The sequence below is a fragment of the Alexandromys fortis genome, unplaced genomic scaffold (assembly GCF_014885135.2).
Source record: "Alexandromys fortis isolate MF-2015 unplaced genomic scaffold, M_Fortis_MF-2015_v1.1 scaffold_31, whole genome shotgun sequence".
Classification (NCBI taxonomy): domain Eukaryota; kingdom Metazoa; phylum Chordata; class Mammalia; order Rodentia; family Cricetidae; genus Alexandromys; species Alexandromys fortis.
The window spans coordinates 297,202-324,660 of record NW_026067974.1 but is presented as its reverse complement, the minus strand read 5'-3'; the positions used below and the strand labels follow the sequence as shown (position 1 = coordinate 324,660).

Sequence of the window (27,459 nt, the reverse complement as noted above, 5' to 3'; positions counted from 1 at the left end):
TCAATTTTGTGAAAATAGACTTTATTATAATAAAATGTCATTTTAAACAAATGCCCCACCATCCCACACCCCTGGAGACCAGGGTAGGGGTAGGGGTTCAGTCAAACATCTCCCACCACACCAAAGGAAACATGCAAAGAGACTCGCCCAGACAAGGGGTGACAGATGGGATGGCTAGAGGCGGGGTGGAGAAACCTCCACCCGCCCTGAACAAGGGGTGTATGAAAATAGCTGCATAAATCTGTCCTTTCCCTCAGCCCCTGGACCCAACAGGGACTGGAAGGAAATGATGCAAAAGAGAAGTTGAATCCAATGAGCAAAATAAGGCAAACCCAGCTCCTGCTTTCTGCTCCCTGGTCCCCTGGTTTCGGGGGGATGGGATAACACAAGGCCAGGTGGCCTGGGCAGGGAGGGGTGGAGCTCTATGGGGCAGGTACAGGCCCGCTTTGGCATGGCCTTTCTCCTCCCCTGACCTGTGTGGTGAAGCAGATGGAGGAGCTGGACTGAGGCACTGAATATGTACATATATACACGGCTCTGCCCCCTGCCCCAGGGGACACTCCTGTGCAAATGTTCCCGCAGGGGAGGGAAGACAGAGGGGAGGCAGCCAGAGCCACTATTAGAGTCTCCACCCAGGGTTTACCCTGGAAGCAGGGATGGCCAAGAAAGGATCAGCGGTGCCTGACAGGAAGCCAGGAAGAGGTTAGGAGGGCAGACAGGGAATCCAGAGGCGTGGGTCCAGCCCTGATCTGACGGTGTTTAGTTACTTACTCTGCGTCTCAGTTCCCTTCTGCCTGGCACAGTCCATCTAGAGGACCCCGCACTAAGGATGCGTGGAGCCCCGCCCTCACCAGGTGCCCTGGATCCCTCTGAGTGTCAGTGTTTGCTCAGAGAACAGGAGCTCTGGATTGGTTGAGCTTCATTGTCCAGGCACCCAGTTGATCTGGAGCTCCCAGGAGCCACTTCTGCCTGCGGACCGATGACAGTCACTCTTTTCTGGAGCCCAGTCTTTTGAGGAGTTCCTTTCCTTTGGATAGGAGACCCTGCTTCTTCTCGGCTATGCTCTGGGGCTCTCCTAGTTTGGTCCTGAAGGAACTTCCAGAGCTGAGGCTGTAGTGCCAGCCAGGGGGCACTGGCGACTCTTGGATGGTCCTTCCAGAGTCCTGGAATGTAAGAAAGAGGGTAAGGCCAGCGCCGGCTCCTGCCCACCAATGCCTTTATTCCTTCATTCTTCTGTCACAGACCTTGCCGCTGTTCCAGACACACAAACACACACAGAGAGACACACACAGACACGTGCACACACAGAGAGACACATACACAGACACACACAGAGATACACACATATACACACAGACACATGCACACACACACAGACACACACACAGAGATATACACATGTACACACAGAGAGACACACAGACACGTACACACACACACACACACACACGCACACACACACGGCATGGCGGTGAAGGGAGATGATAATGAGCCCTGCTTAGGAAGGAAGTCTCATGGGACAGTCTGAGCTCTGCTTTGTCACTGACCCTGGGTGTGCCCCTCCCTTTCCTGGGGCCTCACTATCTGTGCCAAGCTGACCTCCGTCTCCCATTTATCATCTTGCTCTTGCCCAGGAAGGAAGAGCAAGGACAGAGACACTTCAGGTGGCACCTGAAGCACTTCACAGACAAAAAAGGAACACCTCAATCAAGGCAGCGGACACAATGCCCCAGAGGTCTTCAGAGACCCATGGCCCACTGCATGGGGCGATTGAAACTCTACCCTGAATGGCCCCTGAGGGGGCTCTCAGGCAGTCCCTCCCTGAGCACCTTCTTATCAGCCCTCTTCCCTGCTCCCTTCACAAATCTGAGTGTTCCCCCTGTCTCAAGCCCACCAGGCAGAGCTCTTTGGTGACCTAAGGGCAGAGACTCTGGCAAACAGGGAAATCACCAGGAAGCTACTCCCAACTGAACCTCACCTGGAACTGGCTGGGCACAGCCTTGTTAACTCTCACCCAAACTGTATTTCCTGTCTTCTCTCCCTCCAGCCCCCACTGCTCCCAGGAGCCTGGCAAGCTCCTTGCCAAAACCAAGCACAGAACCCAGACCAGAAGCGAGGGACTGGGTGCCCAAGCAAACCTATCGCTGCTGCTACCACTGTGGCCCTGAGTGAGGTGGCAGAGGAAACCAAGGACACACAAACTGAGTCTCTGCCCAGGCCTAGGAGTCAATACATTTACAGCCAAGGCCCATGGCTCCTGGGAAGTCCAAGCCTTTCCCAGGAGGAAAAGGTGGCTGGGGGAACAAAAGGAGGGGTTCACTGAGCCCCAAAGAATAGCTTGAGGATGTCTATAGATTTCAACTATTCAAGCTATTCCTTTTATCCTCCAAGCAGAGAAACTTAAGCAACAGGGATAAAAGCATATGTCTGATATTCTAATGGTTCGAATCACAGAGGACCAGAGTGAGAAGACTATTATTACTGGTGACATTACTGTGTCACCTCCCTGTCACCCATAATAATCGCAGTATTATAATACCACAGTCATGTAGTATCATAATACCACTGAGTCATAACATGAATGTCATATCATGTTCTATAAGTTGCATGCTACAGAATATGAGGAGTCAGCTAAGGTACAATGTCATATACTAAGATGACATGACACTGCCCAGGGTAAAGGCAAGGCAGGGAGAGTGGAGATCCTACACCCACATCTGGTTCATGGCAAGATCTCCCTCCCCCATTCCTTGAAGGAATTAGAAAAGCCAGGCCGACTCCATTTGAGACAACGTCTAATTACGGTAAGGTGGGGGATGGTGGTGACATGACACACGTGAGACAGTCCCCACTTACATGTCGCTCTCTCTACAAATATCTATCTCCATCTAGCACTGGACTCTTCTCTTCCTCGTTCTCTGAGAACACGGAACAAAGAGAGGAGATGGGTTACCAACAGACCTGCATGCTCTCCGCCAGTCACCAAGTGGCCCAGGTACCTGCTGACTCCTGCCTGACACAGCCTTTGCCTTTGAGGCTACTGTATGGGGTTCCTTGTTGGAGCCTGGTCTCTTGGTGCCCTCATTGCTCTCTGAATCTGGATACTTAAATGTATCCCACCCATCCCAAGGAGAGGCATGTTAAGAGACCCCAGAGGCATGTTAAGAGGCCTTGCAGGCCAACTGGTTTCAAAAGGCACCTTGGAAGCAGGAGGACCTAGTAGGGTGGGAGCACCCTAATGACTGGCTAGTGGGTTCTTTTTCATGGGGCTCCTCACTAGCGTTGGCCCCTGGGCATCATTAGTTAGGTCAGGTGGCCTGGGAATCAGGGTCTCTGCCATCACTGATCTGTAGACAGGGGCAGATACTAGGTAGGGGGGGGGGCTAGTAGAACCTTACTCTGCTGGGGCACACGCAGTGCTCCCCTACTCTGCTGGGGCACACGCAATGCTCCCCTACTCTTCTAAGGCACCCGCAGTGCTCCTCTGTATCATGGTCTCAGCCTCTGAGAATCTTCCGCCATAGAATCCAGAACCCCAGCAGGACAGAGATGAAATGCTGAGTTGGTAGCCCAGCTCCTCACTGACCTGACTCTCAGTTTGGGATGTCCCAGACTCCAGGCCACCTGCCTCAGGCCCGGGGCCCTCCAGGAAGTTGGATGGAACCAGGCCCCTTTGTCCATTCAGTTCCCCCTGAGGAGGAGAGGTTGATGAGACTGAGACTTAGGAGAAGGCCCCAGCCCTATCCCCTTAACCCTGAGACCCCGAGGAACAGCCTGAGGCCAGCATCACCACAAGCAGCCCAGTTCATTCCTCCAGCCCTCTGTCAGGCCCTCTTGCTCTTACGCCCACCCAGCTGGTGAACCAGAGTATAACAGAGTATATACATCTTCCTTCCCCAGCAAGGGTCTTACATAGTAGAAGCCATCATCATCCATATTCCCAAACACAGTAATGACATCTCCCGCCCTGAAGGGCAGCTCCGCCTGTGGAAAGATCAAGAAACAGATATCAGACCTGGGAAGGACTTGCCACCCGTTCCCCATCACCGGGCATCGTATGACAGCCGTCACCTCCACATCCGTGTTGGGGGAGTTCTCCTTGGGGTTGTAGTCAAAAGCAGCCACCATAGGTCTGGAGGTTTTCAGGACAGCAGAATGGACCAGCTTAGGAGGACCTGCAGAGAGGGGGAAGAAGTTGCATCTGAACCCCTCCCTATACTGTCCTGCACACTGAAGCCCCGTGACCACCAGCCTCACCACTCCAGTGTCACTGTTCCCAATGAGTGGGATCTCCCCATCCCATCTCTCTCCCCAGACACCCTTGCCCAGAAATGACTCCTCACCTGGACAAGGCTGGAGACCTTCCAGCTCCACTGTGGAGAGAATGTGTCTCTGAGTCCTGCCTGCCTTTCCCTCTTTGTTCCAGGCTGGGGTGGGGGTGGGGGACAGACAGGATGCTCACCCTCCCACGAAGGGCACAGGAGGAGAGATACTCAGAAAGAATATCAGCACAGACCTTTGGTTCAGTACTGAACTGAGACCCAGAGCCAGTAAGCAACAGACAGAACAAAGACCTCACTAGAAGCGGCAGATGTTGGGGGGGGGGGGGGCGGTCCTGCTATAATCCCTTTATCTGCTCAAAATCCTACAGGCCTCTCTTCAGAGAGTCACACACTGCCACCCCACCACCAAGCCACACAAGTGGTCACAGGTACCACAGGATGTTATGTTCTTACCTTTTTTAGACCGGCGAGGTTTGGGGGGAGGCCCAGTCATATGGGTTGAGGAGTATATAGAGGGACCATTCCCTAATTGAGGAAGATAGATAGATCTAAGAGAGAAACTGAGGCAAGAGTTGGGCAATTAAGCAGTCTAGAGGCTTTTCCCAAGGTTCCTATGTCTTTGTTGTTTTCTTCTGTAGGGCTGGGAACCAAATACAGGACCTTGCAACCTAGGCAAGTGCTCTAAGCCATGCCCCTGGTCTCTTAGGTTTCCGAATTTGTTTCTTCCTTTATATTTTAATTTTGTTGGCATTTCATAGTGAGCTCATTTAAGAGCCAGCACCTCATATTTGCAATGAGAGCCAAACTGACCCTCAGGACCTAAGCTACATCTTTGCAACCTCTTCAACGGGCCAGCTGTTGAAAGGTGATGGGCAAGGGCAGGCATGCCAGGCTTGAGTGTCTCTACCCAACTCAGGACAAATGAGGCACCTTGGGCCTCCCCCCGACACAGGAACCTCTTAGGATGGGACTGGACTAAAACCAAGGGAGAATGGTGATGGGTGAGGAACAGAAGCAGGTCATACCCGAGCCCTCAGGGAGAACATCTGGGGGCAAGAAACCCCGCTGGAGCAGCTGCTGTCTCCCTGCTGGACTGTCCACAGCCACCTCAGCCACCATGTTGCAGGGGATGTAACCTGTGCGGCCCCCACTTTCACCACGGTAGAAACCATCAGAGTCTTTGTCTCCAAACACCTGGAAGCAAAGGCCACTGGTCTCAATACCAGTTCTGCCCACTCCTTGCACCCCAGCCCTGGGTCCTGGTAGCACCCCACTAGGCGCTGCAGAATTCTCTCTTCTGAAGACTAGGGCAGAGGAGAGCAGAAACAGGAAAAATTCAGAACTAAGAAGAACTTGAGGAAACCATCTCTTCTCTACTCCTGCCACCCCAATCTGCTGTCTATATGGTCTTTCCCTCAAAGCACCCCAGACTGGATCTCTCAGCCCCAGAGGAAAGCAAAAAGCCTCCCATCAATAGTTGGAGGAATAACGAAAGTGTAATATTAACAAGTAGTTAATATTGCTATGGTGCTGACCGTGTGGCAGGAAGAAGTGTGTGCCTTCGGTCAGTCACTCTATAAGCAACTCAGTGAGGTGACAAGGGCCACACCCATTCTACAAGAGAGGACACCGAGGCCTGGGGAGGTTCTACAACTACTCAGAGCTACACGGGGAGGAGTGGAAGAGGCAGGGTCCGAATCCCACCGTCCAGCTCTGGAAGCTATGTTCTCTGACCCTCCCCCAGCTCAACGCAAGAGGAGTTAGGAGAAGACGAGATGCTGGCTAGAGACTGGAGCTCTGGGCCCAGAGGGTAAGTTGGTCACCTTGAGGATCTGGCCCTCCCTGAAGGGCAGTTCCTCTTCTCCAGCGTCAGGGTTGGGTGACATTGAAACAGGATCATAGTCAAACAGAGCCACAAAGACCCTCACAGGTAAGTTCTGATGAGCTGGTGCTCCTGGAGGGCTCCTTGGAGGTGCTGTGGAGGGTTGGGGACAGAGCAAGGACTCAGTGAGCTCCACCCAAAGTGGGGGAACGCTCCCCTGAATCTGGCCCAGCCACTATTAGATGCTCACCCAACTCAGTGGTTCCAGGCCTAGACACCCGGGCTCCTCTCCTCTGGGCTCCTCTCCGCCCAGAGTTGTCCTGCCCTCTGGACTCCCCAGTTTCTGTTGCCTGCAAAGACAGGGCAACAGATGGTAGAAGTGACACACCACCCGGGTGCTGGCCCACGACCCCCGGCTCTGGCCCCGGCATCAGCGTAAGCAACACAGCAGAACGGGAGCACAGCATTCCCGTCCAGGGACCCGGCCCGGCCTCGCTGAGCACCAGACACCCCCACAGTGGGAGGGCAGGCGGGAGACCCCGGGTCCCCAATGGATGAGTGCAGTAGAGGGGCCCTGAGGTGGCCAAGGAGAGTGTGAGAGGACAGTCTCCCATCAGCATCGGGGCTGGTGACTCTGGATATGGCATCACAGTCAAGTGTCCTGAAGATATAACTAGCTACTCAGAGGACAGGGCCACCCTGCCCAAGGTTGCGCGTGGCGGCCAATAGTAACAGAATATTGTGCATCCCAGTTCCGTTCGGCAGAAGCAGAAAGCAGTGGAATGTAGGTGGGGGGGAGACAGGTGAGGGAGCCCAGAGGCCTGGCCCCACCTCTGCTGATGGAGGTGGCAGCGTGGAATGGGAGTGGTTGGTGGGCAGCAAGCAGAGCCACCAGGCAGCAGCAGGCAGAGGGGGCCGCCCAAACTGGGGAATGGGCACAGACCCGGGAGGGCGGCTCCTTGGTTCTGCCAGTCGCACAGCGGCCTCTCCGCTCTGGTTCCCCTTTCTCCCAGGCTGGGAGGCGCACGTAGGGGCTGGACCCTGAATTGACCTTCAGAGGTCCCCTTGACCTTCCTATGGCTGCTGTGCCCCAGGGCTCCCCATCTGTGGGGTAGCAGGAGCTGGTGATGCTGATACCCCCGCTGCCCGCCTCCTGCTCATCCTCAGAATCATACTCAATGCTGATCTCCAAACACTTTGGAGAGAGGCAGCTGACCAAGCTGGATTCTGGAGCAGGGCCACGGGGACACCTCCGGGATAGACCCGGCCGCCCTCTCCCACCAGCCTCCTGTCCAACCCTGATGCCCTCAATCACAGGGAGGCTGCCCCTCTCCCGTGGGGGCCCTGGCCGTGCAGTGGTCTGGGGCCCGCCATTGCCAAGAAGTCGGCTGCAATGTTCTCGGGGATCCTGAGGTCGCTTGCGGTTTGGGGGCTTCTCAGGGGAGCCACCACCTCTCCTCCGGCTGTTTCCACCAGCTACTCCCAGCACATCCTCCAGGTACTCCCTGGCCCCAGAGGGCTCAGAAGACAAGGGACACAGGCCAGGTCCCTGGGGCTGACTGCTGTCACAGCCCGGCCCTAGCAATGCAAGTTCAGGCTGGATAGGGTCTGGCTTCTCCTGCCCTTCCTCCTCCTCCTCTTCTTCTTCCTCCTCGGGGATGCTGAACAGCTTCTTGCGGCGGAGCTGCTGGAGGGGCAGCTCCAAGATCTGCTCCAAGATCTCCTCGTCGCTGTCAGTCTCACAAAGGGGGTCGGGCTGGGGCTGGGAGTGGGGAGAAGAGAGCAGCAAGAAGTCCACGAGGAAAATAAGAGGTCCGGGGCCTTTGTCCTCCAATGAGGACATGGGATTGGGGTCACACACCCAGCCCTCCTCCCTCAGCTTCCTGCTAAGAGGAAAAATCAGAGGGACAGTGGCTGGACCAAAGTCACGCGCATGTGTGGGCTGAACTGAGGATGGCATCGGTCCCTGTCGGGCAGGAGCATGGAGCAGGCTGGGACAGAGAGAATTCTCCACCCCCTTTCCTGAGCCTCCTAGCACAAGGCTCTGAGAAGGCTTCCCAGGACTAGGGTGCTACTTCTGGGAGACTTCAGGGGAAAGTAAGGAAAGTGCCCCACCACCTCTGCCCAGAAGGGCCAAAGCTCCAAGCGTCTTCACATCTGCTCCTTAGGATAGGACCCAGGCCACACACCTAGACTTGCTGGAGCAGCTGCCATGGCAGTAGAGGCCTTTGGAGCCTCAGGTCTTGGGCCCACCAGCTCCTCCCCACCCCGTTACCTTGGCTCCATTCTCCCTGACGCTGTTGCCAGCAACCTGCTTCTGGGGGGAACAAGGCCTGGAACTCAGTTCCTGTTCCTCTTCTTCCTCCTCTTCCTCCTGGATGTCCGATAAGTCTGAGTTGCGGCTGTGATCTACAAGGGAATTCACCAGGCGAACTCCAAGCTCTGACGTATCTTCTTTCTAGCAAAGGCAAGACAGGTACTTTTGGCTGGAATCACGGTACTCTGGAGGGTAAGGGAGGAGGGTGATGGCCCGCCTAAGCTACAGAGTGAGTTCAGGCCAGGCCGGACTGCTGATTGAGCCCTGTCTGCATGTCAAATTAAAATAGGAGAGGTAAGACAGAAAAGCAAGAAGAGGTCTAAGCAGGGTCAGCCGCAACCGGAATCAGAAAAGATCCCTTCACAGAGGGGGAGAAAGCCATGGCCAGAAAGCACAATGGTAGCGGTGAAAGGTGAGGGAGAGAGTCAAATGGGTGACAGGAAAAAAAATGTGACAGAGAAGCAGACACACAATGCAAAGGCATTGGAACCAGACCAGAGCAGAAATAAGGAGAGTGGGCTGACCAAGTGTAGAGAGACATCTTGATTCTACACAGCGCGTCTCCCACCCCTACCTCAGTTCTGTGTTTCAGCCCTGAGCCCAGATCTCCTCCATGGCAGGCCTCAGTACTCGGCACCTTCTGGGTCGGCTCTCCTTGGGTGGAGCAAGGCGTGGGACCAGTCTCTCCTGAAGTCCACTCTACTTGTTGCTTAGCCAGGGAGGGAGCCACAGGGCAAGACCCTTCCTGGCCCAGGGTTGGCTCGATAGCCCTCTTCTCCTCTGACGTGCCTGGCACAGTTGCCCCAGACTCTTCCTGGGATGGATGACATTGAGAATAAGCTCAGATTCTAAGCCTTCCTTCAGCTTGCGCCTGCCTTCCACCAAACAGATAAAGTACCTGACCACAAGAGACTGCAGGTTCCTCCTGGGATCCTTTGGACGTCTCCATGGGAAGGCTTGCAAGGGAATCTTGAGTTCCATGAGGGGCAGGATGCCGGAGGGGAAAGTTGGGATCCCCAAGCCCTGGGGAGACTGAAGCAAGGGCTGTTCTGGCCTCTGGGCTTGGTCGTGGTGAGAGGCAGGAGGACATCCTGGCTGGCTGGCAGACAGGAGCCAAGGCTGGGGCAACAGGGGCTGGGATGGAGTCAGTGGACTCGCCATGGGGTGACATAGTGCGCACAGTCACCTCATGGCAGGCCTGCAGCAGCTGCAGCTGGGACACCTCCACCAGCACACTGCCTGCTGTGGGGGAAGCCACCTCCATAATCTGTAGGAACAGGGAAGAAAGAAGCCAGGGAAGAAGGGCTAAGAGAGCTAAGTGGGAGGTCAGGATGGTCGGCTGCTGGCATCTTTGCAGCTTTGCCCAAGCCCTCTTCTTAGTTCTACTGATCACATGCTTTTAGAGTAGAAGCAATTCTATCCTCCACGGGCCGCCAAGACCCATGCTCTCAATCACTTTACTACACAGTTCCCAAAGGCCAGGGGCTGAACATCTCTGCCAGGCCAGGAAGACAGGCCTCTGGCAGGACCCACATGCTGCCCCTTGGCTTTAGGTAGCTGGAACCCCCAAGCTTTACCTTCTGCCCATCAGCATAGATGGTGTAGCCTGTGACCCGGACACCATTGGAGGTACCAGCAGCATCAATGGTGACAGGGAGCCAGCTGATCATCAAGATTCCAGGAGAGGGTCCTGGTTCAACCTGCACATCCAACGGGGCATCTGGTAGACCTGGGAGATGTGGGGCACAAGAAAAATCAATGTAGGATTCTCCCTGACCGAGATGGTAGCCACATCCCTAAGAATGCAAACAAAGCCAGTCTCCCCTGCCATGAGCGCTCAGGCTTGGCTCTCCTGGGTTTGGGGGTCACCATTGTCCACACCTACATACCTGCTGGAAGTGTGGTGAACTGCAAAGTGGCTGCTCGCTGCTCCGGTCTCTCCCAGCCTGGTTCCCAAGGCCCCTGAGATGGGATCTGAGCCTCTACTCGGGCTTGATAGAGCGTGCCAGGCCGCAGGTGACAAAAGGTTGCCCAGTAGGTACTGGGGCGAGCAGGTGTACACTCTTCTCCATTGAGGTAGATGGCATGGGCCAAGTTGCTGTTCCCCGGTACCCAGGTGATCTCAGCAGATGTAGCTGTCAGCCGATGGACCCGTAGCTGGCTGGGTACCACCCCAGCCCCGGCACCCACAGCCAGGCAACAGCGCAGAGGATCTGAGTTGCCCCTGCTGGTTAGGGCCTGGACAGACACATGGTGGGGCCCAGTTCGCAGGTCCATATTTTCAAGCACAGCCTTGGGGGGCGCCCCGGGCCCCAAGGCCTGATGAAGTTCCCCGTTGACAAAGACATGGAAGCCACGTAGATCTATTCTCTCAGGAGGCAACTCCCAGGCCAGCACCACACTGTGGGCTAACTGCTTGAGGAGCACGAGACGGCGGGGGTAAGGCACAGCCAGGTGCTCGCCCAGTCCCTCTGGTGGGGGGCTCAGACTGAGCTCATCTCCTGCGGCCTCCTCCTCTGGTCTGGGCTGGCTACGTCCCCCGCTGCTCTGGCCCCCACTACTGCAGCCACCCCCACCTCCACTCAGGAAACTGAGTTCAGGGCCCGAGCTGTGCGACATATCAGCCAGCTCCCGAGGGAGGGAGGTCAGGAGGTCGTCATCAGACACACGCTCTACAAAATTGGAGGGGACCAGGCCCCTTCGGCCATCCATGAGCTCCCCTGGCAGAGGGAAGGCAGGAAAAGGCAGGGGAAGGGAAGACAAAGAAGCAAAGAAAAGCTGATCCAGTAACACATTTTCTCAAGGGCTGCTTCCTAAGTACCTGTCAACCTTTACCTGGTGGTGATTTTAGATCCAGGACAGTCCAGGTTTTAATTAGAGAACTACTATCTGCTTTTGTGGGTTTTTTATCATACAGGACAGTGCCTCTTAAATCTTAATGTGCATATGAATCACCCACAGCTTTTTTTTTTTCTTAAATGCAGACTCTTCATAAGCCCAGTCTGGGATATACTGAGTTTCATTCTTTCTAACCAGATCCCAGGTGAGGCTGGTGCCCCAATGACCTACGAGAACACACACATTCTAAAGCAATGGACTGAAGAACTTCTAGGAGAAATGTCATGATGTCCATAGCCCATTGTTAAGTAGTTTCTTTTTTCATCTACATATGGATCAAGCAAACTTGTCAAGGTGCAGACAGTTGTAAAATCTAGGTATGTGGACATTCATCACACTGGCCTCGGGTGTTCTGTTTTGCTTTGCTCTATTGTGGTTTCCTGTTGCCCAGGTTGGCCTTGAACTCACAGTGTAGCCCATGATGACCTTGACCTTCTGACCCACCTCACAAACACTAGGCTAACCAATGTGCACCACCCATGGTTTCACACAGTGCTGGGGACTGAACCCAGGACTTTGCCCTTGGTAGGCAGTACTCTACCGAACAAGCCACAACCCTACCACCTCTCGATGTGGTCTACATATCTAGAAACTTCCATATTAAAAATCTGGGAGTGGTGGTATATGCCTATAGTACCAGCTCTCAGCAGGTCAGAGGCAGGAAGATGGGAAGTTGGGGCTAGCCTGGATTACATAGTGGGACTCTATCTCAAGAATGAGGGTGGCTCATCAGTTAAGAGCACTTTCTTGCTCATGCAGAGGACTCAAGTTCAGTTCCTAGAACCCATGTCAGCTTCAGAGACTCTGATGTCATCTTCTGGCTTCTGCAGGCACACACAAGCACGTGCGTGTGCACGCACGTGCACACACACACGCAAACAAATATGAAATTTCTCAGATCATAGAACCCCACCCCCACCCAGCGGAGTGAAGAGATGCTGGAGAATAGGAAACCCCTATCTCCAGTGATGTAGCCACTGGTGAGTCACTCATACACTGGTCTGTAGCTCCATACCCATGCTCACATGACTGCCTCTCTAACAAAGTGGGTCACAATGTGAAAAGCAAAAGAGACAAAAGAGAGTTGGAGACTTGGTAGAAGGAAGGGGGGATTGGTGGGCGTAGGAGGAGGAAAGATTACGCCCAAAATGTCCTGCAGACAAGCATGAAACTGTCAAAGAATAAATCAACATATATATGCTAAGATCCGGGTATACATCTGCAATACAGCATGTGAGAAGTGGAGGTAGGAGGATCAGGTGCCCAAGGTGGCTCTGAGCTATGGAATGAATTGGAGGGCAGCATGGGCTACAGGAGATCCAGTATCGGAAGGAAGGAAGGAAGGAAGGAAGGAAGGAAGGAAGGAAGGAAGGAAGGAAGGAAGGAAAGAACGAAGGAAGGAACGAAGGAAGGAACGAAGGAAGGAACGAAGGAAGGAAGGAACGAAGGAAGGAAGGAACGAAGGAAGGAAGGAACGAAGGAAGGAAGATGTTCAACCGTAGTAGATTTGACACAGGCCTGAGGAGTAGGGGCTATGGAGAGCCCCAACTTCTCTTTATCAAAAAGCAGAAAGCCACAAAAGAAGGGGGAAACCACCTCATCAAAGAAGAAGTGACAGAGAAGACTTGGAGGACCAAGCAAGTGGGTACACACATGGCATATGAGGGAGAAACAGCTCTTAGGGAGCATACCGTGGGTGGCCATGGGGTCTTTGGGATACCAGGGGATGCCCCAGCAGTACTTTATGCCCTTCCCCCTTCCCTTTTCTGCTCACATTAGGAGAAAAGTAACTTGAAGAAATAGCAGGGATTCCCAATAAGTTAAATAATACCATAAGGACCATAGTAGGTTGAATGATGGTCTACCAAATATGGCTATGTTCCCCAATCCCTGGAACCTGAGAACATTACCTAAACTGGAAAAAGTTCCTGTGTAGATCTAACTAAGTAAATATCTTGATTGAAGATTATCTGGGTGGGCCCTAGTCTGATGACAAATATCCTTATAAAAGACAAAACAGGAGTGACAGAGATGAGGAGGCGACGTGACCATAGATGCAGAGATTGGAGTGATGTGGCCACAAAAAGTGAGTCGGAGGCCAGCCTAGTCCACACAGGGAATTCTAGGCTAGCCTGGGCTACATAGGAGCCTCTGTCTCAAAATAAACACCCTATTTCAACTTCCTGGAGACTATGTAATTTAAAGTCTAGTAAACTAAGGTATAAGATTTGTTTGTGCTTTTGCTATCCCCTTTAAAAAAAAACTTGACAGTGTGGACTTAGACAGATGATTCTCAGTAGAGCACTGCTACATTCTGCAGGCTTCTCTTGCAAAGGACCCAGGTTTGGTTCCTAACACCCACATGGTGACTCACAACCAATAATTATATCTCTAGAGACAGATATATAATTTCTAGTATCTGTTCTCATTAAAACACATGATAGCCAGGTCTGGTGACACAGGCCTGAAATCTCAACTACTTAGGAGGCTGAGTCAGGAGGATTGAGAGTTCAAGGCCAGCCTTGACACAAACCAAGTTCAAAGTTCAAAGTTGGGCAGTGGTGGCACTTTAATCCCAGCACTCGGGAGGCAGAGGCAGGCAGATCTCTGTGAGTTCAAGGCCAGTAGGTCTACCATAGCTAGTTCCAGGACAGCTAGAACTGTTACACAGAGAAACCATGTCTCAAAAACCAAACCAAACAACCAAAAAAAAAAAAAAACCCAAGTTCAAGGTCAGTCTGGAAACCCTAGTAAGACCCTGTGACCCTGTGTCAAGAAATAGAAAGAGGGCTGGGTTTGCACTCAGTGTTGCAGTACCTGCACTCACAAGGTCCTAGGTGCAAACCCCAGTAACAACAAATATCAAAACAAATCAACAAATGAAGACACAAATTAAGTACAATTCTCCTGGAAGCCAATTCTGCTGGAAGCCCTTCAACATCTACCCTTAAGGAGAGTTTAGCTGTTTGGAATCCCGAAAGTTGCTCATGGGCCAGGAAAGGAGCTAGGCAGGCTCTGAAGCTCTTGGTGTTCACTCAGATCTGGCCCATTTCCTAAACTTCTACACACAGCTGTGGTCTTTGCCACACACATTCTCCAGCCACACCTCCCCTCTGTCGAAGGATGTGGCTCGGAGCACCAGCCAGGAGCACTCTGCAGGAGGCTCCTGCAACCACTTCCTCATTCTGCAGGTTCTATCAGCTGGCCAAGTGTCAGTGACACATCTGCCTGCTGCATGCTGAGCTCTGTGTCTCCCTTCAGGACCTAGCCAACCTTCCTGAAGCTCAGTCCCGCCCTGGTCCTAGTACCCACCTACCACCTGCTTGGATTGTGTGGGATTGGAACATGAACCCCTCGTCCTCCTCCTCCTCCTATCTGACCCATTGCAGACAGATGCCAAGCTGTAATTATCACCAGTGTTAAATAGTGCCATTCTCTATTAGCACAAAAATTAATCTAGCCAAAGTAACCTGTGACATCCTGTGACACTCTTTCTAACATAAGGACTTGTTAGACCAGTCACTTTCTCTTCCCCTGTTGGCTGCCCCAAATCTCAGAGCAACCCTCAGCTGAGTCTGAAAAGCTGGGGTGGACTGAGTGTCCTGAGGAACAGGACTGGAAGGACAGAAGTCTCCAGGAACAGTAAAGGCAGGAGACTGGACAGGGTAACCCCTATTACTGTCCTACCTTCAAAGAAACCATCCTCATCCATGTCGCCATAGACGTAGATATACTCGCCCGCTGTGAGGGGAAGCTCGGCCTCTGGGTTCTCATTGGGACCCTCAAGGGGGTTGTAGCTGTTGGGAGAGTAGCAGAGGAGGAACAACACATTGGCTGACATCTTGCCTCCATATTCAGCTTCTCACGGTCACACATCAAGCCTTTCTGGAGACGCGGTTACTACTGTAGCCAAGAAGGGCATGCACGGTATTCACCTTGGCTTAATTGTGCCATTAGCACAGTGTTCAGCCAGGACCCCTGTACCACCCTCCGCTATTTTCAGGGCTATCCATCTTTGCCCACATCTGTCCCCTGTGCATCCCAACACGGGGTGGCAGACTGAGCAAGAGGGACCCACCTATAACGTGCTAGAAAGACCTGGATCCTGGCTCCTCCCGAGTTGCCCTCCGAAGCAGGCAGCAGGGAGACACTGTCTACCTCCAACTCCTCCACCTCACTGGCTGTGTCCACCTGGGGCAAGAAGAAAGAGTTGGTCCCTCTCCAGAGTGCACTCTGCAGGCAGAGTGGCCTTGAGAAGGAAACACACCCGGCAAGGCCAGCGACAACAAGGCCTGGCATTTTCTAAACCAGACTTGAGACAGAAGGTCTGTGACGCACACAGCTGTCCTAGTCTGGGGGTGTGAGGACAACGTGGACCCTTTCCTGAATGTTGGCTCCAGCCCAGGAACTAAAACAACATCCCCCAACCCCACTGGTGGCCAGGCCAGAGGGGGAGCAGGAATCAGTGATAGTTTGGCTTCGCACGGTAGAAACTCAGAGAAGCATCTTAACTGTAAAGAGCTGGAAACAAGAATGAAGAGGATCTGGAAACACCCTACACACACACACCCTACCCCTACCCTCACCCCCATCCTGGTTCTAGCCCTGTGACTGTATCTCCTGCTTCAGGCCCACTGGAACTTAACTTCAGGTCGGCTGAGGCTAGCCCAAAACCAGCACCCTCAATCTATCCCACCAGGGGGCAGCAGAGGCCCAGGGCTGGGTTGTACCACTTTCTGAAAGCCTGGTGAGAGTAGCCTTGCTCCTGACCTGCCACCTCCACTTGGACGGTTCAGAGGTGGAAAGAGAGACCAGGTGTGATCAGAAGAGCTGTCTGAGGGTGAAGTTAGTAATGACTACAGCTGCCACAGGTTGGGCATCTCCTGGGTGCCCCTGGCTGAGACGTAACCTCACAAGAATCTTATAAGGTTGCTACCCCCAGCATTCAGATAAGGAAACCAAGCCTAGAGAACCCCCTGTGAGTGCCTTTCCTAAGATAAGGCTGGGATCTGAACCCAGGAGCCTGTGCTCTTTCTCCCACAAGCCACTGCTTCCACTGCAGTCGCGCTTACGGACAGACTCATTACGTGGATCAGGCGCCAAACTGTCTCCTCATGCAGCTCAAGACTCTAGGGCCTCCCTGGACCCCAGAGAGGTGCGGCTTAGGTAGGTAGGCCCTGGAGAGCAGGCAACGCCTGAGTTCCTGCCCACAAGAGGAACCCACAGGCCTTCTATGTCCCAGCTTGGGATCAGTTACCACCAGTCTTCCACCTCTGCCCCTTCTCTAAGCCCAAAGTCCCTGGCCCAGCACGAACCTCTGGCGTGGGACACGACTTGGGGCTGTTGTGGACGGACTCTGAGCGGGAAGAATTGGAAAGAGACTCCACCTTCTTAGCCGTCCTTCGAGGGACCCCAGCAAGGGTAGCAAGAGCAGGCTCAGAAGATTTGGGGGTACAGCGTCCTGGGGAACCCGGCGGGAGGTCAAGGTCTAAAGAGAAGATGCCAAGGGTTTGGGATCTGTGGTCTGAAGAGGGACTGGGAGAGAGAGGTGGAGCTTCTCGGCTATGGGCGTGTGACCTTTATACCCAGATTTCCTAGCCATAAGGGAAATATTTGGGGAGAAACTCGCTGTGATTCAGATCTGTCAGAATCCCCTCGGCGTTTAATGAAATGCATTGAGTTCTTCCTGCCTCGTGGCTTGGGAAACTACCATTTAAAGAGGTTAAACAACATGCTAACTCCAGCTGGCTGGGAAGAGAATCAAGCTAGACCCACCAGATCTGACTGATTTTTAATTCTCGACTCTTCCTAAGACCCTGATACCGACAGTGATTGCCCGACTCCCAGTTAGAGGTAGAACAGCTGCCTGAGCTTGTGACTTTAAGGAGGTATGTCTTTAACTTGCTGTGTGACGTCAGATGCCTGGCTAGCGTCTAATCTTAAACTCCTTGCACTATACAAAAGCCTCAGACGAATGTCATTAGGGTACACCTTACCTTTGGGGCCGGACCCCTGGCAGGGCTGAGGGGTAGAGCAGCAGCAGTGGGGTGGTGGATGGTCCCCAAGGGCACTACAGCCCAGGGCAGAAGTAAGCAGATCCAGGGGGCCTGGGTGCAGACGGAAGGCCTGGAGCTCCTGTGCCAAAAGGCTGAAGCGCTCAGTTTGGCTGCGACACTGCCCCTCAAGCTCTCGAACCCGGGCCTGAAACAAGAACCATTGTGGTTTACCAGGCCTAGCAGAGCTGTAGAGAACCAGCCAGCTCCACACCGCTCTACATCAGACTTTAATTTACACATATGTGTGCCCTCCCCCAGCCTGAGTACCAACCTAGAGCACCAACCTCAGACCCAGGCCAGTGTCGCTCTTGCCTCAGAATACTTTATAGGCCAAAGGGATTTCCTCCGCCCACCATCAACAACTCAGGAGTCTCCTTAGCTAACTTTGCCTCTAGTTATTCTCCCATAGGCCGTGGCCCTGCCCTCAGAGAGGTGGGTGAAAGGTTCCATGAGAAATGAGGCTGTCTTTGGATAGAATGAGCCAGTTCTCACGACCTTTTCTCAATTACCAGGCAAGTTTCTAGATCAAGGGCTCTCCCACTGACAATGTCATAAGGAAGGTGAGCCAATGGGTGACGAATATCCTCATGGTCTAAGACAACAGGAGGGAGGGCCCTGTGTCTGCTAAGCGCAGTCACAGGTTTAGGATGAGGGGACAGCCCATGTGTTCTGTAAGCTCTCTGGATATCTGTGGAGTCTCAGGTCTGCCATCAGGGATGGCCCCTCTGTGGGATATCAGAGTTGGTCCCTGAGGGAAGAAATATGGTGGGGGGGCAGAAGAGGGAACACCCAGGAGGTGGAAGGTGGAAGTACACTGTACCTGCATGGAATCCAGTGTAGACTGGTGGGGAAGGAAGACACAGGGAGGTTAGAACATTTAGGTCTCCACGGCCATAACCCAGGGGGAGGAGGTATGAGGGGACCTATGACGGATGGGTATGACCCTGTAGATGCACTGAGTCAAAGAAAGCATAGAAAGGACATTTCTCTGAGATGGGGACTACTGCCACCAGACTCAGGAGCTCTGGCCCTGGGTACCCCAGTCTAAGAAATAGGCCAACAAGAAGGGGATTCCACCCGGCCTTACTTAAGACCCCTCCTTCCGCTCTCTCCTGCTCTCTCCCGCTCCTTTATGCTCCAAGGCCCCTACCTCCAGCAACTGCACAGCTCCTTCATGTTCCCGCTTGGCTTCTGCCTGTGCCTACAAACGGAAAGAAGCAAAATGCTGGGAGGGAGGGCTGCACAACAGACCCAGGGTGAAGAATAAAGATGGGGGCTGGAAGGAAAGGGGGACAATGTAGGGAGGAAAGGAGAAAGGGTCCAGGGAGCCAGAGGCCAAAGGGTTTCCTGCAGACCCCCTGAGCAATGCCTTAAACAGGAAGGAGGACGGCACCAGAGGTGGAGCCAGGTGCAGTTTCTCTCCTGGGACATCCACCCTTCTGGTGGATGGCTCCTCTCCTACCTACTGTGGCTCTTTCTGAGCCTTTTCTCTGTCCCCTGTCTTCTGTCCTTAGAAAGTCAAGGTGTCCCTGTGATGTGGGAGTCTTCTCTGTGTGCTGTGATTACCATTAATAAATAAAGAAACTGCTTTGGACCTATAGTAAGGCAGAACTTAGGTAGGCAGGGAAAGCTAGGCTGAATGCTGGGAGAAAGGAGGCGGAGTCAGAGAGATGTCATGGAGCTGTGGCCAGAGTCAGACATGCTGAAACTTTGCCAGTAAGCCACTGCCACGTGGCAATACACAGCTTAATGGAGATGGGTTAAATTAATATGTAAGAGTTAACCAATAAGAAATTAGAGCTAATGGCCCAAGCAGTGATTAAATTAATATAGTTTCTGTATGATTATTTTGGGTCTAAGCTAGCCGGGTGTCTGGGAACCAACAAGCAGGCCCTCCTCCAACATCCCTGGACACAGGCTTCTCTCCAGTCTCCTGAGCACTGATGGCCCCAAATACCTCCAGGGTCAGCCACTTCATAGCTCCAGACTCATGCTCAGTTGTCTTGGGATGTGTCCATTTGAATGCTTTATCATACCCCTCAAACTTGCTAAAAACAGAACTTGAAACTCAAAGTGCCCTGTCTCCCAGAGTTGTTGCTCTGTCCTGGTTAGTTTCTGTCAACATGACACAACCCAGAGTCACCTGGAAAGAGGGACTCTCAACTGAAGGATTGCCTTATCAGATGGGGATGTGGGCACGCCCGTGGGACATGTCTTATTTGTTAATTGATGTAGGAGGGCCTAGCCTGTGGTGGGCAACGCCATCCCTAGGCAGGTGACTCTGGGCTGTATAAGCAAGCTAGCTGAGGGCCAGGTGTGGTGGTGCACACCTTTAATCCCAGCATCTAGAGACAGTGTCAAGAGGATCTTTGTAAATCTGAGGCTATCCTGATTTACACAGAGCAGTCTGGGCCAGCCAGGGTAATATAGTGAGACCATGGAGAGAGAGAGAGAGAGAGAGAGAGAGAGAGAGAGAGAGAGAGAAGGGAAGCTAGTTGAGCATAAGACATCAAGGAAGCCAGAGAGAGAGAGCCAGTGAGCACGCCCCATGCATAGCTTCTGCTTCGCTTCCTGCCTGGGCTCCCCTCGATGGTGGACTATATCCTGGAAGTGTAAACTGAAATGAACTCTTTCCTCCCCTAACAGCAACAGAATAGACTCTTCTGCCTTCCTCCTCCTCGTGCTGGGGCCGGGGATGGGATGAAAAGCCCCATTCTCTCCAGGCTTCAGACAGATAAGAAGTGACACTGAAGGGGTCTTGCAGTTTTATCCCTGAACTGTGTTTCCAATCCGCTGGCTTGTTTACCTCTATAGTTACATGCACCCTCCTAGACTACTGCCACATCCCTGACATCTGATCACCCGCTGGATGCCACTCCCAGGACCCACCCACCAGCCTGACCTTGCGAAATTATGAGTTGTGTCACGTCACTCTCCTCATAGAATCGATCTTATTTTTCTACCTTTTATTGTCTAAAGCAGGGTCACACCACATCACCCACACCGGCCTCAAATTCAGAATCTTCCGGTCATTTACTTGACTGGTTGGGAACCCCTATTTTGTTCCCTGGTGTCTCTCCCTGCTTAATGATTGGATGAGCGGGTGGCAAAGGTGGGGTCTCTTGTCCCTGCTCCCACCTGCTGCAGCCTCCGGACCTCCTCCTGTTTCTCCTGCAGGCTGAGCCGAGCCTGCTCATGCTCCACCTCCAGCTGTTGCCGCCGCTGGGCCACCTCCCGCATGTGCTGAAACACAAGATTGGGTCAAGACCAGAGCGTCCCACTCCACCATGTCACGGAAGACCTAAGACCGGGGGACCTCGACTGCCACCTGCTTCAGACTGGAAGCGACAAAGGGCTGGCAGCACCAGGACTCCCTGATCCTCGACTTGTCTCATCAGGGCGCCTGCGGGAGCTCTCACCTTCAGCACCTGCTCCAGGCTCTCCAGCTTGCTCTGCAGGCCCTGGCTTTTGCGAAGGGCTGAGTCCCGCTCTTGCTTCACTCCCAGGAGCTGTCCCTTCAGCTCCGCATTCTCCCACTCCACCTGGAGAGGGGGGCATTGTCAGGGAGGTGCACGTGTGAGCTTTAGCCCAGCTGCTACTTGCCAAAGGGGGACAGTTCCCTTCAGACTACACCCCAGGAGGAGGCCTTCAGGCCTCACTGGGGGCCCATCTTTCTCCAGGGACAGGGCAGGAATTGAACCTGCTCCTTCTCTGTGGCTCTCCCACTGAGCCGAGAGTTCTCTTCCACCAGGCGAGCATTCTCATTCTGGGCTGCTCTCAGTTGTAGTTCCTGTGGGAGTGAGGTCAGACATGCTATGAGGAAGGGGCCAGAATTCACTTTTCTGGCTCACTGACATGAAGGACTGACTGTGCCCTCCCAGACAAGGCCTCCCATGGAAACCCGAAGGAAAGGGAAGTTTAAAAGCAAGAGGAAACGGCTTCTCCTGGAGGGTGGAGGATACAAGCAGTGGGGCTGAGGGAGCCCACCCTCTGGCTGGCCTGGGAAACAGAAGGGAGCTGGTTCCTGGGCGGCCGTGAGCGTGAGCGCTTACCAGTTCCTCACATCGCCTCTGCCTCTTCCGGGCTTCCTGCTCCAGGCTCTCGCATTTCTTTCGCTTCTTGCAGAGCTCAGACTCCTACAGGGGTCAGAACCGAGGGCTTCTCATGGGGAAAGGTAGAAGTGCCCATAGTCGGCTGCCTCCAGCCCTCAGCCTGGGACTTACCAGCTGCCGCACCCTTTGCTGCTTCTCTGGTTCCCCTAGGACCACCTGTGGGCTGTCCACATCTTCCTGGAGTATGGCCTGCAAATCCCCAGGGGCGGGGAGATGGTACCAGAGAACGGGGCCCCTGAGCGGCCTGTCCTCAGGACCAGGTCAGCAATGACATCTGTGCCAGTGGGTGAGGAGTGTTGCCTGCCCACCCTCCCAAGATCTCCAGCTGACACGGAGGGATAAAGGTTCCTCCCCTGTCTCTGTGAGCCATAGTGCTTTGAGATCCCAGGACCCACGTGTGCCCCCGGAGATGGGTCCTTTATCCAGGCCAGCGCTTTCTGTTTTTAGCTTCCAGCAGCTACCCTGCTCTGCACTCAACTGTCCTAGGCGTCCTTCAGCGACTAGCAGAGAATCAGGAGTCGGCTTGGATCCCCAGAGATATGTGTGGTATTCCTAGAGCTAGGGTTCTGGATCATCCTTTCTGTGCTTGGCCTAGAGTAGAGTAAACCTAGCCAGCTCTCCCCCTCCCCCGCCCCCCTATCCCCATCCCTATCAGCTTCCCATTTATCCCTGCAAACTTTGGAGGCCAGGGCTTGATTGCATCTTCCTCCATGGATCAGTCAGACTGAGGGGCAGAGTCTGAGCCAGCACCACCACCCCTTCTTACATCCCCATCCCGCGAGGTTATGTCACTATCAGATACTATCAGATCCCTCCTGCCTCCCAGGCTTCTTCCCAGGAGGCCAATCTAAATGCTGCCCACCTAGAATAATGGATAGGAGCCAGGCCCCGAGATTCGGGGGCGGTGGGGGGGGGGGTCAGGCCCTCTAGACCGAAGCTGCCTTAGCCCTTGTTCAATGAAGGTCGCCCTACCTGGAACTGAGTCGTATGCACCGCCCCCCAGGGTAACCCCGGCCAGGCCTGGGCCCCGGGCGGACGCTGAAGGGGGCGTCCCCGCTCTACCGCAGCTGCGGGAGGAGGCGGCGCGGGTTGGGCCCCGGGCGGCTGCCAGGGCAACCAGGGATTTGCGGCCGGGACGTACCACTAGCGACACGGCAGGGGCGGCCAGGCTGGCCCCGTGGGGCGCAGGCCTGCGGAGGGAGGAACCCCGAAACCCCCAGGGGTAGGGCGCGGCTCAGGTACGAGCGCGGGAGTCTTGGACAAGTCCCCCGCTCCCCTGTCGGGAAGGCTCCCTAGACCCTAGGAGAGCGTGCATGTCACCACGGGGGTCCCCCTCTGAGCCTCCTGCCGGGGGAGATCCCCGGATTGCCCCGACCCCGCATCTGAACACACTCACACACCTGCCCCCGCGCAGGCGCTCACCTCTCCCGGGGCCCCGGGGGCCGGCGCCCCTACTCTGGAGAGGGCAGTGGGACCCTGGGGCCGGGCTGGCCGAAGCGGCTCCCGCTGATTGCGCAGGGCGATCTGCCTCTGCAGCCGCAGCACCTCCCGCTGGGACTCGCGCAGCAATCGGTCGAAGTCCCGCACATGCAGCCACTGGGGACCTTCCTGGGGTGGGGCGACCAGGAGCCGAGTCATTTCCAACCCCTGCCTGGCCCCTGATCATCTCCAGCTCTCCACCGTACCGGATAGGTTCGGCTGCGCGGGAAAGTGCGTATCTTCCCATGCATATATGGTTGGTCGTATAAGCATGAGTATGAAGCCACATGCTCCTGGCTCGTGGGCAAAAGCATTCACAGCAACTCGTTCACTGGGCGCTCGCAGTGTGCCTGAGCTGTGCTAAATGCCTGTGCGAACACTCCTTCACACAAGTGTGAACTATGTGTGGATTCCTACAGTCAGATCCACCGGCACACAGCTTCAAGCTTGGAACACAAAAAATGTCCAGGTCTTGGACTCAACGGCTCTACCCTCTTCGATTCAGTCGTCTTCTCCCCTCTCCCACCTGGGCCGTTGCCAGGGGAACCTACTCCCCAGCAGCCACCACCTCTCCGTTTCATTTGCATCTCATTAACATCTGGTCCACATCCCACACTCTAAGCAGACATAGGATCGAGCAGGAAGAGACGCCCAGGCCCCCTTCGCACCTTGCCCACCAGAGTGAGTCTGGCTTGCAGCTCCCTGCACTCCCGCTGCAAGGCTGCAATCTGTTTGTCCTTGGCCAGTAGTGCACTGGCTGTCTCACTGAGGTCCCGGGCTCGCTGGCGGGCTAGGGCCAAACTGGATCCAGGTCGGGGTACAGGGGCACTCACCTAACCAGAGGAAAGGCCGTGAGCATTTGAGGGCTGGGGACACACCTCCCACTCCTCATCTCCCAGAGGAAGAATTAGGATGAAACCCAGTCTGGGGCCTCAGAGGAACTGCATCCTCAATGAACCTCAACCTGACAGTCCCCCAAGCAGGATGGAAAGTGTTAACTCTAAGTCTTAGTTTAGTCTCAAAGGACACTACTAATTCAGGGCTGCCACTATGATGGGACTTCTCCCTGCCCCCACTCCCGCTCCACACCCCAGATGAGCTCAGCAGGAGGCTGGAAACAGCTCCAGCACGTGTTAATCCAGAATTGTGCTCCCTGACTGCTAAGGAGGCTCTCCCATCCGCCCCTTTCCCTCTGGTACCTCCAGCCGCCTCTGGGCCAGCATTTGCCCTTCTTACCCTGGACTCCTGCTTTCCTGGGCAGTAAGTCTATGACACCCAAGTCCACTCCCTGTGACCCAGCCTTGGTTCTCTTCCCAAGTCACCCAAGCCTCCACCCAGCAGTCTGTCCTCACCACCCTCATGTTCGTTTCCTGCAGCTTCTGGGCCCTCTCCTCCAGGCGCTTGGCAATGACCGCCAGCTCTGCGTTCTTCCGCTTTAGCCTCCGTACCTTCTCCTCCGTCTCTGGGAAGCTGCTTTTTCTCTGACAGGGGGGTCAGCCAGAATTGGACTGTGTAGGGAGCACCCCACAGACCCATTTCCTCTTCCCAGGCCCTAGGCTAGAGCCTAGGCACACAGTGAGATCCTTGACGGTGCTATGCAAGGGTCTTAGGGGTGTGGGGTACGTGATAATGTCACCCTTGTGTGCCTCCCTCCTTGAAGAGATGTTTATGGGGTGATCAGGGTACTGATGAGGGGGACCCCACTCTCCAGGTCTCACCAGCATCTGATTTTCCTCCTTGAGGATGGTACAGCGCTGCTGCAGCTCGCCTAGGGCCCTCAGCAGCTCCAGATTGGACCTGACCCCGAAGCCCACATTCAGCTTGGCCTGGCATGGGGAAGGACCGGTACAGTGCCTCAGAAATCTACTCAGGCTAGCCAGGGTCCTCCATATGAAATATCTCCCTATACAGTCCAAGAAGCTAAGAAGGCTCTCTCTTCTGCCCCAGGCCTTTAGAGAGGGGTACCACCAGGACCTAAAAAGAAGGGGTGCCCAGTCCTCCATGCCTTCAGTGGCAGTTCCACGCCACCACGCACCATTCTAGAGGCATTTCTTGCTGTTCCTCTATCCTTGCCATTCTGCCCAAATCCTCCTGAGTAATGCCAGATCAAACCCCTTCCCCATCCCTCTAGACACCTTGGGTCCGGGGAGTCTCCCCTGCCCTCCCCTAAAGTCCTGCTTCCTCCATCCTTCAGTAAATCGCTCACACCCATCCACATCATCATCTTCCTTGGCTCAGCCCAGCACTGAGCCCACCTCCACACCCCAACATACCCAAGACCCTCCCCAAAACAGCCGGGTTCATGGACGAGGAGACCTAACAGAGTCACTTGGCTAGGCTCAGCACTGAGCCCACCTCCACAACCCCAACATACCCAATACCCCCCCCCAAAACAGCCAGGTTCATGGACGAGGAGACCTAACAGTCAGAGAGACATGCACATACACTGAGGGGCAGGTCCAGAGAGACAGAATAAAGTCACTGAGATTCCCATCCAGTGCAGGGAGGACAGATAATCACAGACAGAGGCAGGCCCGGATAAGAAATGTGGGCTGTGGGGCTACAGGCTATGGCTGGCCAATCTTGCAGCCCTCTTCAGCTTCCCTTACCTTGTAAGCCTGTGCCTCCTCATCCTCTAGCCCAGGGCCGCTGTACCCAGGGCTCTCCGTTTGCTGCCCTAGCTTGGGCAGCCCAGTCTCTGTTCCTTCAGGGTCAGTATTCCCAATAGGCCCAGGGCTATGGGCTCCCTCAGGCTCAGAATTCTCTTCAGACCTCAGTCCTCTAACCTGCAGCACTGTCGTACCAGCAATGCTTGGAGTTGCATCTCCAGGTTCGCACCCCTGGCCCTGAGTCCAGCACTGCCAGGCAGGCAGTGTCCATGGCTCCATGGCTCCAGGGTCTCCAAGCTGTGGAAGGGTTGTCAGTTGCTCCATGGTTTCCGCAAGGGACCCCAGAACCTGGACCTGGGGACATCACCCAGCCAAGTAGGGAGGCTGATAAGGGTCATGCCAGGCTAGACCCTTCTCCCTGTAAGCATCTGGCTTCACCGAGGCTCCATCAGAGAGAGGTTGGCTGAGCTCTTCCCACCCACGAAGGAGGCTTCAGACGGTGTCAGGGTTGCCGGGCTGGAGCTGGGGGTATGTCAGGTATGTTTGCTCATGGTTCTGTGTGTGAGAGAGTATGAGGAGAAGCAAGGGTGTCCCCTGTGGAGGCGGGGGGGGGGGGGGGGGGGGGGGGGGGGGGGGGGGGGGGGGGGGGGGGGGGGGGGGGGGGGGGGGAGGCGGTGCAGAGGCTACCAGCAGCAGAACCTAGCTGAAGGTATGTGTATGCGCGTATCCAGGTCTGTCCCTGCAGGTCAGTGATGTCTTATATGTGTTTGGAGGATGGGTACCCCGACTTGTGTGTGCTGAGGAGGGTGGTGCTATGTGTCACTGTCTGTGCCTATTTCAGAGTTACCAGTTGTTCCTGCGTGGGGTGGGGGCTGTCTGTGTTGCAGGGCTGTGGCGGTGTACGATGCTGTCTCCGGTCCTATCTCAGTGAGCCAGTGTAGTCAAGCCCTGCGTGTCTCTAGTGGTGTCTGTCTGTCAGTGTCTGCGAGTCTGGCCATCCATCATAACTCCTCAGCCTGGATGGGGTCCTCAGGAGTTGCTGGGGGTGATGCCCAGTGATCCACTGTGGTCCTTTATCTCCAGTTTTTCTCTCCGCTGCCGCTGATCACTTGCTTGCTGGGTGGCTGGGCGGTCCTAAGGAGGCCTGGGTCGATGAGCGGCTTGCCTCATAGTCTCTGCCCCAGCTAGTCTCAGCACGAGGGACTGCAGGAGTCCCTCACGGTCCCAGAGCTTCCCAAATGAGATGGTGGGCACGAAGGAGGGCTGAGCCTCAGAATGGGGTGGGGGGAGCAGGGGAGAATCATCAACCCTCCCTTCCCCCTCCTCCTCCCCTCCTGCCCACCAATAGGAAGTCAGCTGCTGGTTACCATGGCGATGGCGCTGGACTGGTGGGTTGGACCGGCTGGCAGGCTGGCAGGGTCGGGACAGAGGGGGAAGAGCAGGTTCCTTGCTGGATGGCAGCTTAGACCCCCCCACATACTCCCATGTGGCCCCTTGATTCCACACCCCTTATCTTCCAGGCTGCAGCGTAAAAGGAGTGGAGCAGTCCTCGCCTGTCAAGCAAGATGGACAGGACAATGTGACACAGACCTAGCCATAGAGAAGGGCAGAGCAGAAAAGATGGGATTGAGGATAAAACAAAGAAATAAAAGGCTGAAAACAGGAAAATGAGCAGAGGGAGAGGTAGAAATACGATGAAATTAGTTCAATTTCTTCATGCAGGCCACATTTGGGGGACAGCCTAGCCTTCCCAGGCCTGCAGACCACAGTTGGGGGCCAGCCCAGCCTTCCCAGGCCGGCAGACCACAGTTGGGGGCCAGCCCAGCCTTCCCAGGCCAGCAGACCACATTTGGGGGACAGCCCAGTCTTCCCAGGCCAGCAGA

General features: G+C 54.7%; 1 protein-coding gene across 8 annotated transcripts; it reads right to left on the bottom strand.

Moving 5' to 3' along the window:
- Positions 1-26,214, bottom strand: Tspoap1 (TSPO associated protein 1). 8 transcript variants are annotated; one of them, XM_050157043.1, is made up of 32 exons: positions 25,577-26,214; positions 24,686-24,793; positions 24,320-24,448; positions 23,636-23,800; positions 22,911-23,096; positions 21,600-21,677; positions 21,429-21,512; positions 21,077-21,166; positions 20,796-20,918; positions 20,515-20,619; positions 18,527-18,577; positions 18,197-18,217; positions 17,317-17,521; positions 16,636-16,808; positions 15,399-15,511; positions 15,008-15,117; positions 10,312-11,142; positions 10,000-10,151; positions 9,321-9,689; positions 8,997-9,236; positions 8,381-8,563; positions 7,049-7,867; positions 6,356-6,455; positions 6,107-6,258; positions 5,309-5,477; positions 4,737-4,808; positions 4,344-4,427; positions 4,072-4,175; positions 3,913-3,984; positions 3,587-3,691; positions 2,857-2,918; positions 1,015-1,163 (listed from the first exon to the last, which is right to left on the bottom strand). In XM_050157043.1, exons 1-31 carry the CDS (start codon positions 25,898-25,900, stop codon positions 2,889-2,891), a joined length of 5,547 nt encoding a protein of 1,848 aa, XP_050013000.1. In that variant the 5' UTR covers positions 25,901-26,214; the 3' UTR covers positions 1,015-1,163; positions 2,857-2,888. The 8 variants fall into 8 exon arrangements, with proteins under 8 accessions (XP_050012996.1, XP_050012998.1, XP_050012999.1 ...); XM_050157044.1 differs by having other exon boundaries at positions 4,344-4,373; positions 25,577-26,213; XM_050157039.1 differs by lacking the exon at positions 2,857-2,918 and having other exon boundaries at positions 1-1,163.
- Positions 26,215-27,459: the final 1,245 nt, after the last annotated feature.